The sequence below is a fragment of the Leptonychotes weddellii genome, chromosome 11 (genome assembly GCF_054177405.1).
Source record: "Leptonychotes weddellii isolate Sample4059 chromosome 11, ASM5417740v2, whole genome shotgun sequence".
In the NCBI taxonomy this organism is placed as follows: domain Eukaryota; kingdom Metazoa; phylum Chordata; class Mammalia; order Carnivora; family Phocidae; genus Leptonychotes; species Leptonychotes weddellii.
The window spans coordinates 7398947-7416563 of record NC_138379.1 but is presented as its reverse complement, the minus strand read 5'-3'; the positions used below and the strand labels follow the sequence as shown (position 1 = coordinate 7416563).

Sequence of the window (17617 nt, the reverse complement as noted above, 5' to 3'; positions counted from 1 at the left end):
GTGAGTGTGTGGAGGTGGGTTTGATTAAAATTGGCATCAGCTATATATAGGAGCGGCTTCTTCTGTCACCGCCCCAGAGGCCCAGGAGAGAAGGGCCTGCCCACTAGTGCAGAGCCCTCTAACTTCTGTAAACCAGAAGATGATGGGGGCCCTCTTCAGATCCCCCCCAGCGCACGCGCGCGCACACACACACACACACACACACACTGTATACCAGAAGATGATGGGGGCCCCCTTCAGATCCGCCCCACCCAGCACACACACACACACCAAGCTGGAGTCTGTTTTGTCACTGAACTTTAGCAGCAGCCCTGGTTCTGAATATTCATGTACATGGGCTCACACTCCCGCCTTCAGAGGCACCCAGCCAAACCCGTCTGCTGTTTGGGGGTTGGATTTGGGGACACTGCAACAGAGGGCACGTGGCTGGTCTATCCAGATGCTGAACCCAAGGGTACAAGTCGCTGGAACCCAGCTTTCCTCCCGCTGATGCTTCTGCTCTCATTCCCCCTCACCCACTTCTAAGCCATCAGTGACAGGTCTGGGTGACCTGGACAGCTGCCCTATTTCTTTGCCTGTTTTCTCTCTGGGGAGAAGAATCCAAGCAGTGGCTCTGTTTGGAGGGGACCTGAGGGGAGCAAGTTAAGCAACCATGACCCTTGGTATTTTCTTTTCTAGCTATTCCGCGAAGTAAGAATAATGAAGGTTTTGAATCATCCCAACATAGGTGAGAACCAGATGTCGTTCCTTCCTTCTTCCCCCACAGCACGGCTCCACTTCCCAGCCTGTATTCCTCCCCGAGGCATGCTGTTTGCTAGAGTCTGGAGTCCTTGAGAATGCCTCTGGGGAAGCCCAGCTCAAAATCCACCTCTGCCTCTGGCACACTGGGCTGTCCTGAGTAGTGTGGCTGTCATGAGAGGAACTTGCCCTCGTGGAGGAGGGGAGGGGACTTTTGTCCCCAGGATGCCTCTGCTCAGGTTGGGCCTCAGAGTGTGGCCTCTACTACTTCTCTGACTGGTGACTTGGCCTTTTCTTTTGTAGTTAAGTTATTTGAAGTGATCGAGACTGAGAAAACTCTGTACCTTGTCATGGAGTACGCCAGTGGAGGTAGGTGTGGGACTGCCTCTTTCTGTGTGCCCCCCTGTCCCCCAGCCCCAGTAAGCTCCGACCTAGACCCCACCCCTGTGTCTTGCAGGAGAGGTGTTTGACTACCTGGTGGCCCATGGCAGGATGAAAGAAAAAGAGGCTCGAGCCAAATTCCGCCAGGTGGGTGTGGCTCCCTTTGCAGAGTATGGGCCCAACCTCTGCCTCTTGGGATTTGGCATATAAGAAGGAGCTGCCTCTCTCTAAGTGGCCTGTGGAGGGTCCTTTGGGCTTTGCCTGTCGCTGTGGCAGCTTAGAACTAGGTCACGGGATCACAGGTCCGCGAGCCCCATGGCCCACCCTCAGATGCCACTGAGCTAACCCTTCTTCCTTCCTTTCAGATAGTGTCTGCTGTGCAGTACTGCCACCAGAAGTTTATTGTTCATAGAGACTTAAAGGTAAGGCGCGCTCTCGTGCCCTGTGTCTGAGTTGGGGCTGGGTCGTTCACCCTCTGTCGCCAATGCCATAACCCTCAGGCCCTGAGTGTTCAAGGAAGCTCCAGTTTTTAATTTTTTGGAGATGATGAGGAAGCCCCTAGGGCTGCTTCTGACACAGGCCTCACGACTGGACTTAGATCTCATTCCAGCCAGCAAACAGAGGGTCTCGTCGCTGGGCACATCGTCTTCCAGGGCTGCCGGGCGTGGCGGGAGCACCGCAGGTTCTGCACCTTCAGGCAGCCTGGCCGCTGACCGAGGGCAGAATGTTGACTGACCCACAGCTCTTCGCGGGTGCGCACTCGCTCAGCGCTTTCCCTGAGATGTTAGCGAGTAGACTACCTCGGAGGTTCCTGGCCCCCGAGTCCTGGCAGACATGACTGCGATTAACCCGAGCCTGACATGGCAGAGCCCCCAGAACCCCCTTCCCCGCCCCCCGCCTGTGGCTGCCTGTGTGAGGGGACCTGCGCTGCCCTCCTCCAGCCCAGCCTCTTCACACTGACTGAAGGCCTGCCCTGGCGTTGGTGGAGAAAGTCCTGAGACTGAGGATGGCTTCCTGTCTGTGCTCCCATCCCCCCCGGCTCCTTCCTGTTCAGTGGCTTACTCTGGTCCGCTTGGTCCTGACATTTTCCATCTTACCTCCCAGGCAGAAAACCTGCTCTTGGATGCTGATATGAACATTAAGATTGCAGACTTTGGCTTCAGCAACGAATTCACCTTTGGGAACAAGCTGGATACCTTCTGTGGCAGTCCCCCCTATGCTGCCCCAGAGCTCTTCCAGGGCAAAAAATACGATGGACCCGAGGTGGATGTATGGAGCCTGGGAGTTATCCTGTATACACTGGTCAGTGGATCCCTGCCTTTTGATGGACAGAACCTCAAGGTGGAGTGAATCGAAGACTTAGTTGTTTGTTTTTTTCAAATTTTATTTTGAAGTAATCTCTACATCGAACATGGGGCTTAAACTCACAACCCCAAGATCAAGAATCGCACACTGCCGACTGAGGCAGCCAGGCGCCCGAGGCTTAGATCATTTTTATTGCCTCTCCTTTCCACTCTTGGCTTCTGGTCTTACCCCTGACCTCTCTCACACTTGCCACCTCTACATTTTCCCCAAGCCAGAGATTCGGAGATGGGCTTGCTAAGGGTAGCAGCGGACACGGGGTCTTCTGTGCCCAGTGTAATGACCTCCATTCTTTCCTCAAGGGATAGGATAGATTGTATATCCGTTCACCCCTCCAAGGTGCTTGGGATGGCAGGCCTCAGGCTGGTCAAGCTAATGGGCATAGGGTGTTGACCTCAGTGCCTCTCTAGTGGGGTGCCTTGTCTCGGGCTCTCTGCCTCCTGCCATGTTTCATGTGTGTCTGCCTGGTCAGTCTTTCGCTCTCAGGAGCTGAAGGTTTTGTATTAGGTTTCTTCCCTGGGCCTTGGGGTGATTTAAATTTCCCTGCTACTGGGGCACCTGGCTGGCTCAGTTGGTAGAGCAGGCGACCATTGGTCTCAGGGTCGTGAGTTCAGGACCCACGTTGGGCGTAGAGCTTACTTAAAAAAATAATAATAAAATAAATTTGCCTCCTACCTCAGGAGCTACGGGAACGGGTACTGAGGGGAAAATACCGCATTCCGTTCTACATGTCCACGGATTGTGAAAACCTGCTTAAGAAATTTCTCATTCTCAACCCCAGCAAGAGAGGCACTTTAGAGGTGAGCAGCCTGGAGCCCAGCTGGCTGGAAAGTCCAGGGTTCCCAGGGACACCTCCAAGCTGAGTCTCCTTCCTCCCTGCCCATACCCTTCCTTTTGCTCCCCAGCAAATCATGAAAGATCGATGGATGAATGTGGGTCACGAAGATGATGAATTAAAGCCTTATGTGGAGCCACTCCCTGACTACAAGGACCCCCGGCGGACAGGTGAGGCTCTGCTGAGTTATGAGCTTGAACTCCCTAGGACTCAGGACCAGCCTTAACTATATGTCCCCCCTGTGCAGAATTGATGGTGTCCATGGGTTACACACGGGAAGAGATCCAGGACTCACTGGTTGGCCAGAGGTACAACGAGGTGATGGCCACCTATCTGCTCCTGGGCTACAAGAGCTCTGAGGTGTGTGCCCCCTCCTCTTTCCCCTGCCAGCCAGCTTTGCTGTCCCTAGCACCCCCGTTCTGGTACCCGTTGAGGGCAGAAGCTCCTCTCTGAGTAGGTATGCTCTCTGCTGACAAATTTTAAGCCTCAGCACTGGTGGGTAAGGCTCTCTGGCCTTTGCTTTCACTGGTCTCCTTCATGGAATGGATAGGAAAGCTAGTGGGGTCTAGGCCTGGGCCTGGGTTTCCATGTGGGTGAGTAGATCTGGTCCCTTCTGTGCTGATAAGGCTGGATCAGTTCTTTGTCTTTTTTGGTTTTGTTTTGTTTTTAAAGATTTTATTTGAGAGAGAGAGCACGAGTGTGGGGAGAGAGGGGCAGAGGGAGAGGGAGAAGCAGACTCCCCGCTGAGCAGGGAACCAGACATGGGGCTCAATCCCAGGACCTTGGGATCATGACCTGAGCTGAAGGCAGACACCTAACTGACTAAGCCACCCAGGCGCCCCAGGATCAGTTCTTTGTTGATCTAGAAATCTTTGTGTCTGTTTCCATGTGTTTGTGTCCCTCTGCATCTGGAAGTGTCCACCTCTGGGTGTTTGGGTGTGTGGGTCTCTGTGCCTTTCTAGTAGGAGTCTTGAGTCTTTGTGTTGTTTCTGCCTAGTGCTTATGTCTGGCTGTGGGTATCTGTGTGCGTGTTACGTCCATCCTCCTGTCTATTCATCTGGAGTTCTCATGTTTGTTCTTCTCCCCGTCTGGGTAACCATGTCTGTGTGTGAGTCCGTGGGTTTGTGTGGGAGTGGGGTCTTGCTCACCATCTGCATGTCCCTACATGCACTCCTGGCCTCCCTGCTCTCCCCCTGGTAGTGTTGGGCTCCCTCTCTCGGTTCTCACCTTAGCCTGCTCAGGAAGTGTATCTAGTTGGGAGCAGGAGGGTGTGGTCTCTGAGTCTGAATGTGTGTTCTTCGGGGCATGTATATCCCTCTCTGGGGGCAGGGAGTCTTTGGTGTGCTGGGGGCCGGGGCGGGGGGTGTCTTTGGCTCTGTCAGGATCTTTGCTGGGGCATGTGTGTCTCAAGGAGTGTTTAGGTACACCTGGATCCTGCAGGAGTATGTCTCATGTGAGTCTGGGGTGGCTTCCTGTCAGGCGGGACTGTGTGTAATTACGTGGGTCCATCTGTACACATCTCCAATGACTTCTGCCCCGGTTTTTCTCTGCTTGCAGCTGGAGGGTGACACCATCACCTTGAAGCCCCGGCCTTCAGCTGATCTGACCAATAGCAGTGCCCCCTCCCCCTCCCACAAGGTACAGCGCAGTGTCTCGGCCAACCCCAAGCAGCGACGCTTCAGTGACCAAGGTGAGTGCTTGGGGGGTGGGGGTTGCAGGTGGGGACTCACTCCTCTCCTGAAAGGACACAGGTTCTGGGGGCTTGAGATGACACTGCCGAGTTTCAGTCCCAGTTCAGCCACTTACTAGCCTTAGGCCAAGCCACTTAACTCCCTTCACCCTCTGTGACATGGGGTTTGCCAAGTTGCTGGCAAGACTGTAGGAGAGCAGAGAGAGAGAGAGTGTGTGTGTGTGTGTGTCTCAGGCACTCGGTGGGCCCCTCACCCTTACCCATTCCCACCGTCCCTCTGGCCCAGCAGCTGGCCCTGCCATTCCCACGTCTAATTCCTACTCTAAGAAGACGCAGAGTAACAACGCAGAGAATAAGCGGCCTGAGGAAGACCGGGAGTCAGGGCGGAAGGCCAGCAGCACAGCCAAAGTGCCTGCCAGCCCCCTGCCCGGTCTGGAGAGGAAGAAGACCACCCCCACCCCCTCCACGGTGAGCATCCCTCCGGGTCCCCCACCAGCCAGCCCCACTCCTACTTCCCCACCACCTAGCTCCCCTTCTGCAGTGGAGCCAGCCGCCTCCAGGCAGCTCCCTCTGGCCACCCACCGCCCACTGTATCTTACCTCCCAGGCCACTTTGGCTTACTGTAGAAAGCCTCCCCCCAAGAGGAAAAGCAGAATCCTTTCTTTTCTCTACGTCTGTCTGCTCCTGCCGGAAGGCAGAGGGAAAGCCAGTTCTGTGAACAGAAGAACTCTTTGGTTTTCTGTGATGCATCTCTGCCCTTTATTCCCCACAGAACAGCATCCTCTCCACCAGCACAAATCGAAGCAGGAATTCCCCACTTTTGGAGAGGGCCAGCCTTGGCCAGGCCTCCATCCAAAACGGCAAAGACAGGTGAGCCGACCCAGGCCCTGCCCACCACGCTGCCCCAGAACCGTCTCTCACAGCAGTGACGTCTGTCGGCAGCCCCACCTCCCCTCCCTGCTCCCTGGAGTTCCGTCCTGGCTCTGTCCGGTCCAGCTTGTCCACACACCAGCACCTCCCCCTGCTCACCCCCCCACCCCCAGTCTCCTCTCCCCTGTGCTCCTGGGACTGCTCCTTGCAGTGGGCGGACCGAGGGAGACTCCAGGGTCATCTCGGCTGCCTTCTGGCTTCTTCTTCTTCTTTTTTTTTTAAGTTATTTATTTATTTAAACAATGTCCACACCCAATGTGGGGCTCAAACTCACGACCCCAAGATCAAGAGTCACACCTCTTCTGACTGAGCCAGCTCGGCGCCCCTGCCTTCTTGCTTCTTGACTGTAGCCAGGGCATGGCAACCATGCTCCTCTCGGCATCAGCGCCTGAGGCTTTATTTGGGGGACCCCAGCTCAGAGCAGAGCCCAGAGCTGCCCACTGGAGGGGTGTACATGTTGAGGGTGACCCCAGCTGTGCCTGGGAGAACAGATCCCCCCTTAGCCTTGACCGCCAGCATCTCTTGGTGTGTTGCCTTCCTGGCTCCTCCTCTTCTGAGCTTAATGAAAATTCCCCTTAGCAACACCCTGCTCTTTCTGTCGACAAAACATCCTTGTTCTTAGAATTCCTAGGAGACCAGCGCTACCCGGAGGCAGTTACCTCCTGTCGGCTTTCCTGCACTTTTGGTTTCCTCCCCCAGGTTTTGGCCTGCCTCACTTTCCTCACCCACCCTCCACTTCCCAGCCCCGCCTTCCTCGGCTCTGACTAGAGTCCCATCACTGCTCCCCCAACCTGACCTGCATCCTGCCAAGGCTTCCCCCGCCCCGCATCCCCCGCCCCCCGCCCGGCTCTGGCCCTTCTGCCCTGCCCTTGCTTCCTAACCTGAGCCTCCTGCCCCCACCCACCCCTAACCCAGGCCTCTTCGCTGCTTTTGTCTCCTAGCCTAACCATGCCAGGGTCCCGGGCCTCCACAGCTTCTGCTTCCGCCGCGGTCTCTGCGGCCCGGCCCCGCCAGCACCAGAAATCCATGTCGGCCTCCGTGCACCCCAACAAGGCCACTGGGCTGCCCCCCACGGACAGTAACTGTGAGGTGCCGCGGCCCAGGCAAGTGTGCTGGGGCAGCTGGCGCACCGGGTGCCCTCAGCCTGCCCCACCCCCTGCCCCCCACGTTCCCCCCCCCGACCCGGGGGTCCTGCTCTGTTCTAGGCATCTTAGCCACAAGAAATGGCTCTGTCCCCTATAGTCAGGAAGTAGAGAGAACAGAAAAATAGCTTAATGCCCCTCTTTTCCTCCAGTTCTCCCTCTCAGAAGCCATCCCGAGGCTCCAGAAGGAAGCCTTTTTGTTCTGAGCCTTCCTGGACTTCCTTAGGACCCCAGGGACAGTCAGCACCAAAGGGACTCAATCCTTGAGGGTTGGTCAACATTGTGCCCTTGAGGTTCCAGTGTGCCTGGCTCCAAGGAGCCACTTCTCTCCGGCCTGTACTGCTGTCCACACACGTGTCCTCCCTCGCCTCCCCCCCTCCCCCAGACCATCTCCTTCCACCTCCACCTAGATGTTCTCCTTTCCCGTGTCCTCAGTGGTCACACCCCTTCCTTCTGTGTCCTCTGTGATGGCTGCCTCTGCCCTAGCATCCCCTTCCCTCTTCCCAGCCCGGGGTGCTGCAGGTGCTCAGTGCTGATGGCGTGCTTATGCCCTGATGCGTTTCCTCCGCCCCACCTCTTCTCCCACAGCACAGCCCCCCAGCGTGTCCCTGTCGCCTCCCCCTCCGCCCACAACATCAGCAGCAGTGGTGGAGCCCCAGACCGAACTAATTTCCCCCGGGGTGTGTCCAGTCGAAGCACCTTCCATGCTGGACAGCTCCGGCAGGTGCGGGACCAGCAGAATTTGCCCTACGGTGTGACCCCAGCCTCTCCCTCTGGCAACAGCCAGGGCCGGCGGGGGGCCTCGGGGAGCATCTTCAGCAAATTCACTTCCAAGTTTGTACGCAGGTGAGTAGGGGGCTTAGGGTGGCAGAGAGAATGAGGCCCGGCATTCCTACCTGCCTGGGTGGCGGGGGATGAGGACTGCCGGCACTAGGCTTGGGTCTTGGGGTTAGAAGAGGCCTTGGGAAGCCTAAGGAATTGGGTCTTTGTCAGCACCTCACGATCCCAGACCCGTCCGTCCCTCCCAGGCTCTCCCCAGCTCCTGTACACAGCCCTCGTTCTCTGGCCCCGAGAGCAGATGGCCAATGCCGCCTCCTCTCTAGGAGAGTGTGAACTCAGATGCTAAAATAAAAGCCCCCCTCTTCTCTCCTGGGTTCCCATGGAAACTTATATTTGGTGACGCAGCTGCAAAGTCATGAGGCCTGAGCCAGGCTGGGCCGGCAAGGAGAGTTTTTCCTGGTCCTCTGTCTCGCCCCCTCTGACCTCCTTTCCCCCCACCCAGTTGGTTAGGTCCGGCTGCAGTCGCTCCCTCGGCCTCAGCCGTGTCCTCCTACCCGGGGCTCGCTTTGATGAAGGCCATAAATGAAGTAGCTGGTGGGGGCCGAGCTGGCCTCCTCCCTCGCAGCCCAGTGGGTTGATGCTTTCCGAGGTGGCAAGCAGGGTGGGGATTCTCTTCATGAGGTTTCTCACACCTGGCCCCTGGCCACCCCAGAGAGACAGCTTTGATTCTTACGGTGCACCTAAGCCATCGTGCCTGGTGGGATGCTCCGTGTCTCCATCCCACCGTTTCCTCTCCCGCCTCGGCGTAGCTCGGGAAGCAGCAGCAGGCTTGCCGCCCTTCCTGCTGCACTTCACTCAGCTGGAGGAGCCGAGAGCCATGCCCCTTTCCAGGCCCGGAGTACGGGGCTGTGGGGCGGGGCGGGGGCAGGTCAGGATGTCTGGGACTCTAGTCTCGCTGAGCGGCTCTTCCACACATGGGGTGACCCTTGAACCTGTAAAGCCCACTCCCCACCTGCTTATCCACACACTGTCTTGTTGGTTTTTTTTTATTTCTTTTTTTATTTTGTCTTTTTTTGTTTGTTTTTTTTAGAAATCTGTCTTTCAGGTTTGCCAGAAGGTAGGCGTTCAGCCCGCTCTGTGTGTGTGTGTGTGTGTGTGTGTCTGTGTCTGTGTCTGTGTCCTGTGTCCTGCCTCCATCATTAACTCCCCTTTTCTGGCTCTTGCTACCGCCTCTGTCTGCTAACCACGTCTGTGTGGCCCCTCTGCCATCTTAAAGGGATGAAGACTGCCTTTGACTGGACGGCCACTCAGGGCAGACGGCTTGTCCCCAGGCACGGGCGATCTTCTCAGGGAATTCTCCCTTTAAGATTGTCTCCTCACCCCTACCCCAGGTTTGGGTTTTGGTTGCAAGCACTGGATTCCTTCCCTGGCCCTTTCCCCTGTCTGTGCATGCGCTGTGAAGAAGCTCCATGAGGGTTGCAAGTGCATCTGGGATGGAATCTCATTCTGGGTCTCTGGGTCTTTCCCTTCTCTGGTCCCCTGAACTTCAGGGCCGTGTGATCTCTTGCCCCTGTCCTGTGGGTAGCAGGACTTTGGGGGTACCACAGGGACGATGGGGTCCCAAGGCTTCAGTCTGACGCTTCCAGGCCCAAGGAGCCTTTGCCTCACAAGTGGGCACAGCACCCCCTTCTGGCAGCTCCTGCAGAACTAGGCCCACTGCACCCCCACCCAGTACACCTCCTGCCTCCCGCAGGATCTGGACGAATTAAGCCACGCCTCTTCTCTGGGCCCGTGTTCTCTGGATAGGGACTGTGGCTTCCAAAGGGCAAGGGGCCGGGTTGTTCTAAGGCTGGGGCCATCTACCTCTTTGCCCTGGCAGAACAGTGGAAGATCCCCCCCACACACACACACACAGGCATCTCCCTTCCTAGGCCAGATCCACCCCCTGGCTCTATCCTCATCCTCTCTGGAAGCCTGGGTGGGCCATATGCCAAGCTGAAGACCAAGGGCCGGGTTGGGAGCACTGCTTCCCCAGGGCGGTCAGCCCAGGCCTTGTGCTGGGGCTAGGACACCTGGCGGACATGGTGACCCAGCTGACTAATGGCCAAGCCAGGGTCCTTAGGCTTTCCCTTTTCCACCCACTGCTCCCCACCCAGCTCTTCACTGCATGGCTGGCTGTTGACTCACAGGCCCTGGTGGGGGCCTCCACCCACAGGGCAGGGACCAGGTGGGGCTGGGGAGAGAGCAGCAGGCTCCTTCCCCTGCACAGCCCGGGCTCCCTGCTCGCAGTGCGCCTGTGTGCATTCGTGTGTCTGTTGTGTCTTCGTGTTCCTTTTCCATGTGCTGCTGCCGCTCTCTGTCCTCCTCACGTCCCTGCCCTCCTCTGTAGTCCCCAGTTCCCCGGCTCCAGGCACCCATCTTCCAGCCAGGAGCTGGAGAAGCCGCTCAGCGGGGCCAGACCTCTTCCCCACCCACCCTCCCAAGGTGCTGGCCCTGCCCTGCCCTCTGTCCTCCCTTCTGTACAAGCAGATGGCCTAGCAGCCTGGCAGGCAGGGGAGTTCTAAAAGAATGGGGGAGGCGGGCTTGTCCATGGACGGCCTCAGGTCCCTTCTCAGGTTCCCTCCCCCCATCTCCAGGCACCCATCCCCAGGTGCTCACGGTTCCAGCTCTTGGCCCTTTGAGCCTCCTGAGAGAGGCTTCTGTCTGCCCCCCGCACACACACACACCGCGCCCCCCAGCCCAGCCCCTTCCCTTCAAGAGGACTGCGGCTCTGGGGCCCGGGATGCTGGTGTGGAAGACCCATTCACAGCATGAGGCCCTGGCTGGGGGCTGGGGGGGGAGCTGCCTCATGCTGTGGCTGTGTGCTCCATGCGCGTGCCTGCACATCCACACTTCCCCCCCCCCCCGGCGCCCAAGCAGAGGCTCCTTCTCCCCCGCATACATCTCGGGGAGCGGGGCGAGGGACAGCCCCATGTGCTGGGCTCCCCGCTGCAAGGGGCCAGTGTGAGGCGCCGCAGAGCCGTGTTGGCCTGCCAGGTGCCGGGCATGGGGCCTTAGAGCTTGGGTCCTGCTCACCCGCCAGGGGCGCCTCACCAGACCCACCCTCACCTGGGTCTGTGGCGGTGGACGGAGCGAGAGGTCCCAGCACTAAACTCTCCCTCGCTCTGTTTTTTGAGGAACCTGAATGAACCCGAAAGCAAAGACCGAGTGGAGACGCTCAGGTGAGAGGGCTGGAGCCAGCACCGGCCCTGCCCAGGCCACCGGGCTCGCCACGAGCCTCCTGCTCTCTTCCTTCTGCCACCTGGCTCCTCCTCCAGTGGTTCGGCCCTGTCGCCACCCACTCGGGGCCTCCCTTTCCTCAGAGAAGCCCCACGCCCCAGCTGCAGTAGGTGTGGGCCCTTCTCCTCAGCTCGAGTGCCTTCGGGAAGCAGGAGCCCTAGGCTGGGCGGTTGGGGCTACAGATTCCTACCCACCGCCCAGCCCACCTTTCTGTACCTCAGCCACTGCTTTTCGTCCAGTCTGTGAACTGCTCAGGGCTGTTGAGCACGTGCTCCCCTTTTCTCCCTGACCCTCCCCTCGCCAGAGAGAAGCATGGAACTGTCACCCTCCCGCCCCCTGCCAGGGCCTGGCTTCTCCTCCCCTTCTCTGCCCTCCCTGAGCCGGAGGTCACAAAACTGCCCGCCCCTCTCACCCTCCCTCTGCTCCCTCCTCCAGCACTGTTGCCTCCGGGGCACCCTCCCGCTCTCCTCTCTGGTCTCGGGGGGGCCCTCTGCCAGGGTGGCTCTCCCGGGGGTGGGGTGCCCCGGGCCCCGCCCTGACACCCCCCCCCCCCCCCCCCCCCCCGGACTCTGCCCTCTCCGCAGACCTCACATGGTGGGCGGTGGAGGCAACGACAAGGACAAGGAGGAGTTTCGGGAGGCCAAGCCGCGCTCCCTACGCTTCACGTGGAGTATGAAGACCACCAGCTCCATGGAGCCCAACGAGATGATGCGGGAGATCCGCAAGGTGCTGGACGCGAACAGCTGCCAGAGCGAGCTGCACGAGAAGTACATGCTGCTGTGCATGCACGGCACGCCGGGCCACGAGAACTTCGTGCAGTGGGAGATGGAGGTGTGCAAGCTGCCGCGGCTGTCCCTCAACGGTGTCCGATTTAAGCGGATATCGGGCACCTCCATGGCCTTCAAAAACATTGCCTCCAAAATAGCCAACGAGCTCAAGCTTTAACAGGCTGCCAGGAGCGGGGGGGCGACGGAGGCGGGCCAGCTGGACTTAGCTGCTGGGGCCGGGCTCCAAGCCACCTGGGCGAGACTGCGGAGATGGATTGGTGTGTCTCCCCCTGCTGGCACTTCTCCCCTCCCGCCCTTGTCGGTTTTTTCTTCCAAGTTTGGGGGGGTTGGGAGATGGTTCTTCCCCCTCCCCCGACATTTACCCCGGCCCAGAAAGTCCCCCTTCCCCCCTCTCCCCTACAGGAGGCAAAGGAAGGGGAGGGAGGGGTGGGGGGGCAGGGCTCCCCCTCGGTACTGCGGTTGCACAGAGTATTTCGCCTAAACCAAGAAATTTTTTATTACCAAAAAGAAAAAAGAAAAAAAAAAAATCCCAGCGGCCACCTTTCCTCCCTGCCCCATTGGGACAGTCAAGACTGGATCTGTGGGGTTTCCTGGGAGGGTGGCTCAGGGCTGGAACACTCTCAGGCAAGAGTGGTGGAGTTCCCTGTCAGGCCCTCCGCCAGGCCCACTTTGGGCTTCTCCCCTCTCCTTCCCTCCCTCCCCTCCAAGCAAACCACCAGAGGTGGCCTTGCCCTGACCTCAGGCCCCGGGGTTGGAGGCCTGGATGGCCGGGCCAGGGGCTGGGGGCAGGGCGCTGCGCAGCCCTGGGTGGGGGGTGGGGGGGAAGGGGGGCGCTGGCGGCTGCCCCGGGCTGGCAAGCGAGGCTCGGGGCTCCGGCCCCCTCCACACTGTATCCTCTGCCCCTCCTTCCCCAGAGCTGGGCATTTCCTTCCACAAGCTGCTGTGGGAACTTTTGTTCCCCTCCTCAAAAGTCTGTGCCATCTTCTCCCACCCCTCCTGGGGAGAAGGCGGGGCTGACCCCCGGGCTGGGAGAGGGGAGGGGACTGCAGGGCAGATAGGCTCCTCGGCCCCCAGGGGGCCGCCTGGGCTGCTAGTCTCCGGAACAGGGATGCTGGGCACTCTCCGTTATGGGAGAGCCTTTGTCTGAAAGCACAGCCCCTCGCCATTCCTCTCCCCTGCCCCCTTCATTGGCATTAATCTGGGCACCAGCTAGTTCCATAGCAGTGACTCCCCTCACCACTCATCTCCCGGCCTTGCCTTTTCTTCCTGACACTGTCGCCCCTCCTCTCAGGAGACACTGCCCAGGGCCTCCACGGGCCGCCTGGCGGGAGGCTGGATAGGGCAGCAGGGGGCCGGGAGCGTCTGCCCTCCCAGGGGGTGGGGGGACAGATAGGCCTAGTGACTCCCAGCTTGCTAACCTCCTCGGCCAGTGTGGGAGTGGCTGGTTATGGGCGCTTGGCTGGTGGCGGCCGCTGCATCCCTTAATTTATTTCTCTGCTGTTTCTGTTCCTGAGAAATTGGGGGAGGGGGGGTCCTGCACAGAGGCTGCCCCTGCCCTCACCCGAGTTGTACATTTTTTTGTGATGGGTTTTATTTTTTATTTTATTGTTATTTTTTTTTTTTTTTGATTTATGATGACTCCACCCCTACTCATCACCCCCCCACTCCCAGCCCAGGCTCCGTGGCAAGTCGATCCCTTGGGTCCCAGGAAGGGGCCTAGCCAACCTCAGCCCTCCTGCCCCAAGCCCCAACTGCGGGGCTCCAGGCTCTGGGCTCAGGCTCCGACCAAGGGCTCTTCCTCCCTCCCTCCCTTTCTCTCCTCCTCCCTCCCCACCCCTCCTGCCCAGTGGAACAGCCCGGGTGCTCTGAGGGGCCGGGAGGGCATGGCTTGGCTCCCAGAGGGGGTGGTGGCTCTTGGGGGGGCTCCCAGGCAAGGTGGCCCCTCCCCACCCACCCCACTCCCCCCACACCCGCACTTAGTTTCTCCTCTGGATCAAACACGTAATAAAGAGAATGTTTGGAATCTGAGCTGCCTCCTCCTGTTTCTTCTCCCAGCCGGGCAGGGACCCAGTCCCCCGTGGGCAAGATGTGGCTCAGCCCGCCAGCCTTGCAGGAGAGAATGGATTCCTGTCTGGGGCCTGGGGGAGGCCAGTACTGGGTGGCTGCTCCCTCCCATCCTCAGGGCACAGACAGGAAGCCAAGCCCAGGGCCTTCCACACCAAAAGAGAGAACACTCAGCGAACGTGGAAGATTTTATTTTTTAAAAACATTGAAAAATAAACCCATGTCTGCATATGTTCCCAGCCCTCCTTTCTCTAAGCTTTCGGGCCGTGGGTACAGTGGGCACCCCCAGAGCTCCTCAGCACTTCACAGCAGGCTCCAGAAGACAGGAGAGCTGCCCATCCAGTTCTGCCACTCAGGCCCCGAAGGAACCTCTCTGCCCACCTCCCCCCTCCAGCCCCCTCCCCACCTCACCCCAACTTATTGCTAAAAGAAAGGAAAGAGGAAGAACAACCAAGGCTGTCCTCTCCCCCATCCCCCAAGCTAAGGTCACTACCCCCTCTACACAAAGGGCCAGACCCAAAGGCCAAGCCCCAGCAGACCAGGAGGCAGCCATTCCAGCCCCAGCCAGGAAGAGAAAGTACCCTCAGGTCAGCTCAGAAGGCCCCTGAGCCCCAGCCCCTGGCTGGGGTGGGGGCCAAGAGACTCAGCTGCCAGAAATGTGCAGAGCCCATAGGTCCAGACTGTGCCCACTGGCAGCTCCGGGTTTTCGAAAGACCTGGCCAAGAGCTCTAGTCCCTTCTGTCCTCGGTGAAGCCAGAGGTGTCCACGGACGGCCAGCAACGTGGTTCTGCGGCCTCCGGTTGGTGGAGGGCCTCAGGGCTCAGAGTGAGGGTGCTGGAGGCTCCAGAGGGGCCCCAATCAGGGTGGGTGGGGGCTGAGGGCCAGGGCGGGCACTGTGGCGGGAGGCGGCCAGGGCGGGGCGGATGAGAGGTGGTGGGGGCTGGTTGGGGGCCAGCCGGGGCTGGAGGAAGCGGCCCTGCTGGAGTGGGGGCGGCTGGCGGAGCAGGGTGGGCGCCGTGGGCAGAGGTGGCCTCAGCAGCGGGGGTGGCTGGGACAGCGAGGTGGGAGGCGGAGGCGGCGGCGGCACAGGGGGTAGCGATCGGGGCACAGATGTCGAGACGGAGGTGATCTGTACCTGACAAGAGAGGAGAGAAACCAGGCTCAAGCCCATCCGCGCCCCCACCGAAGAATGGAGGCGGCTCAGCTCCTCACTTCTCAGAAGGGCTTCTCTCACCCCTTCTCACCTCATCGTCTTCCTCTAGGGCCGGGGCTGGCAAGGTGGCCCCTCTCCTGGCCTCCTCCATGGGGACCGGGGCTCCGGGGGCCCCATCCTGCTCGGCCTCCCATTCCTGCAGCACCTCCTCCAGATTGAAGCGGCGCCGGTAGCTCACAAAGAAGGTCTTCACCTGGGTCAGAGTCTTGTTCCCAATCACCTCTGCAATAGCCCCAAAGTCTTTGCCATACCTACGGATGGCTGCAAGGATCAAAAGGGCAGCAAAGTGTGAATACCCCTTAGAACTAGTTCCTTCCCTGGCCCTTCCCTTCTGCCCCAGCTCCTCGGAGAGTGGGGAAAGATTCCTGGGGCTCTCCATGCTCCCCCCCAGTCTAACCCACCTTGTACGGCCAAAAGCTGCTCATCCGTGGTCCAGCGGGAGTTGAACTTGGTGTTGGCCTGGAGAGCAGAGGATTTATCCTTTTAGACTCAAAAATTCGGAAACGGAGGGCCTTGCCCCTCCCCCCAAGCAGAACTACCCTTTTGGCTCCCCTGGCGGGGGGGGGGGGGAGGGGGGAAACCCCTCCTGCACCCACACCTGAAGCCACCTTACCTCAGGGGGACGCAGTGGATCGATGCCCCCCTCCAGCGCCTGGCGGAGGCTGCTATTGGTCTGCTTCATGCTTTGCACCTGAAAAGGCCGAGAAACGACCCATCAAACTCTCCTGCCAGAGAGGCCACCAAGACCAACTCTCGCCACCAACACGGCTTGTGGCCACCCACCACCCAGCTCACTCCTCCCTCCCAACTGGGCTTCTCCCCATCTTGCAGGCCAGACGGGTTTCTTCAAAAGGCCCCGAAAAGAAGACCAAGTTACCCAGAAGCCCAAAGGATGAGGCAGAAGCAGTCCGGGCACCTGCACCACTCCCCTTACACCTCGGCTGTCCCCAAAATGTAGTTTCTGGGCTGCCCGCTGCCCCCTCCCACACGGCCCCTTTTCTCAGGCCCCCACCTGGCGCTTGAGGGAGATGAGCTGTGAGTCAAGGCCTCGAAGCGTGAGGTTGGCAAGGTCTGGGCTTCCTGACACAGCCGTGAGGCCCTCAGGGCTCAGGTACATGCCCTTGGGTGGGCGACGCCGGGTTCGCAGCGGGTGGTGGCGGTACTGAGACCCCTGGGCCTCCTTCTTCCCAGGGCCTGGCCGGGTATTCAGGGGCCGAGAGGGCAGAGGCTGCCAGGGAAAGGAGAGGGGTGGGTGGTGCGGAGCCCAGGGCCAGGGCAGGCGGGTAGGCAGGGCCAGACCTCACCTCTCTCTTGGGGTCTCCAGCATCCGGCTCTCCCTCACTCACGGCTCCCCGGCCCTCTTCAAGCTCATCGCTGTTGACACAGGGGCCAGGAAGGCAGTGAGGCAGAGGCCAGGGCCCCCCAGAGCTCAGCGTGCCCTGCCCCTGGGCCCCCAAGGCCCCTACCTGTCTTCTTTGTCCTTTCGGCCCCCCAGCCGCCGAGCCTGTCTGTCCATCACGCTGGTTCGGCTGCGGGTCTTCTTCCACGAGTAGTAATACTTTACCAGGCTGGGGATCAGCTTGTCAGGCAGCTGGAAGGGCAATGCCAGAGGCTGGGGCCCACCCAGGACCCTCCGCCCCCGGGCAGGCTCATCAGAATGGGAGGGGCTCAGGAGCGCTGGCAGGGGTGAAGGGGCTTTACCATCTGCTGGATCCGCTGGAAGCATTTGCCATGGAAGCCAAAAGCCTGTTCAAACAGCACCTTGTCCTCCACGGTCCACTCGTCGGGGAACGGGGTGAAGTTGGCCAAGTCGGCCAAGGACTTCTCCACATCATGCTTATGCCACAAAAGCATGCCCAGCGCCTGGCCCGAGAGAAGGAACAACTCGGGCTCAGCTGCCCCCAGCACTGTCCTGTCCCTATCCCAAATCCCTACGGGGCCAAGGCTCACCTGCTCAATGTTGTAGCCATGCTTCTCCTTGGCCATCGCGATGTACTTGTCAACTGCGGGAATGGGAGGGGGCCGGTACTGGAGAAGGGGTTACGACCCCTGACCCGAGCCTGCCCAGACAGAGGTAGGCCCCCAGGGGCTAGCGCCCACCCCACCCCCCACCCCAAGCCTGAGCCCCAGCGCAGGGGCCAAACCCACACACCTCAGCCTCCAGCCCACTTCTGAGAAGAGCTGGTCACCAAGTGGCATGAACCCAAACCCCCAGCTCCCAGGGATGTGACCAAACCGGGATCCTGCCCCACTCACGCTTGGCATCTGACACACAGTGGTTGGGCGACCACACCAGCATCCCCTTCAGCTCCTTGTTACTGTAGCGGGCAGGACTCTCTGACAGACAAGAGCAGAAAAGGGAAGACATTCAGATCAGCCTGGTGGCGCTGGCCTGGACTCGTGGCCAGCGGGTGG

At 59.7% G+C, this 17617-nt stretch overlaps 2 protein-coding genes across 9 annotated transcripts in view; one reads left to right on the top strand and one right to left on the bottom strand.

Annotated features, from left to right (window-relative positions):
* Nucleotides 1–13953, top strand: part of MARK2 (microtubule affinity regulating kinase 2) — a 56898-nt gene extending 42945 nt beyond the window's left edge. For 3 of the 8 annotated variants that reach the window (XM_081797909.1, XM_081797914.1, XM_081797910.1), the window contains exons 4-19: nucleotides 679–727; nucleotides 1042–1107; nucleotides 1196–1266; nucleotides 1485–1541; nucleotides 2224–2460; nucleotides 3162–3281; nucleotides 3387–3486; nucleotides 3564–3676; nucleotides 4874–5006; nucleotides 5296–5474; nucleotides 5779–5876; nucleotides 6878–7039; nucleotides 7667–7924; nucleotides 8949–8975; nucleotides 11035–11079; nucleotides 11722–13953. In XM_081797909.1, coding sequence (XP_081654035.1) covers nucleotides 679–727; nucleotides 1042–1107; nucleotides 1196–1266; nucleotides 1485–1541; nucleotides 2224–2460; nucleotides 3162–3281; nucleotides 3387–3486; nucleotides 3564–3676; nucleotides 4874–5006; nucleotides 5296–5474; nucleotides 5779–5876; nucleotides 6878–7039; nucleotides 7667–7924; nucleotides 8949–8975; nucleotides 11035–11079; nucleotides 11722–12082 — 2076 coding nt within the window. In that variant the 3' untranslated portion in view covers nucleotides 12083–13953. The remainder of the gene's footprint in view (nucleotides 1–678; nucleotides 728–1041; nucleotides 1108–1195; nucleotides 1267–1484; nucleotides 1542–2223; nucleotides 2461–3161; nucleotides 3282–3386; nucleotides 3487–3563; nucleotides 3677–4873; nucleotides 5007–5295; nucleotides 5475–5778; nucleotides 5877–6877; nucleotides 7040–7666; nucleotides 7925–8948; nucleotides 8976–11034; nucleotides 11080–11721) is intronic. The other 5 variants (XM_081797915.1, XM_081797912.1, XM_081797916.1 and 2 more) reach the window with 5 other exon arrangements.
* Nucleotides 13954–14164: 211 nt separating this feature from the next.
* RCOR2 (REST corepressor 2) lies at nucleotides 14165–17617 on the bottom strand. The gene is made up of 10 exons (XM_081797908.1): nucleotides 17459–17617; nucleotides 17153–17205; nucleotides 16904–17065; nucleotides 16669–16793; nucleotides 16507–16576; nucleotides 16215–16430; nucleotides 15816–15893; nucleotides 15604–15661; nucleotides 15234–15463; nucleotides 14165–15124 (listed from the first exon to the last, which is right to left on the bottom strand). The coding sequence occupies exons 1-10, from the start codon at nucleotides 17568–17570 to the stop codon at nucleotides 14810–14812; spliced, it is 1419 nt and encodes a 472-aa protein (XP_081654034.1). The 5' UTR covers nucleotides 17571–17617; the 3' UTR covers nucleotides 14165–14809.

What these genes read in the sequence shown, in the direction of transcription:
- RCOR2 (XM_081797908.1), bottom strand. Translation starts at nt 17,570, where the DNA reads ATGTCTTCCCTTTTCTGCTCTTGTCTGTCAGAGAGTCCTGCCCGCTAC. An exon ending in TCCAGCGGATCCAGCAGATG is followed by an intron (nt 16,794 to 16,903) that starts GTAAAGCCCCTT and finishes TTGCCCTTCCAG; the next exon opens with CTGCCTGACAAGCTGATCCC. An exon ending in ATCCACTGCGTCCCCCTGAG is followed by an intron (nt 15,662 to 15,815) that starts GTAAGGTGGCTT and finishes TCTGCTCTCCAG; the next exon opens with GCCAACACCAAGTTCAACTC.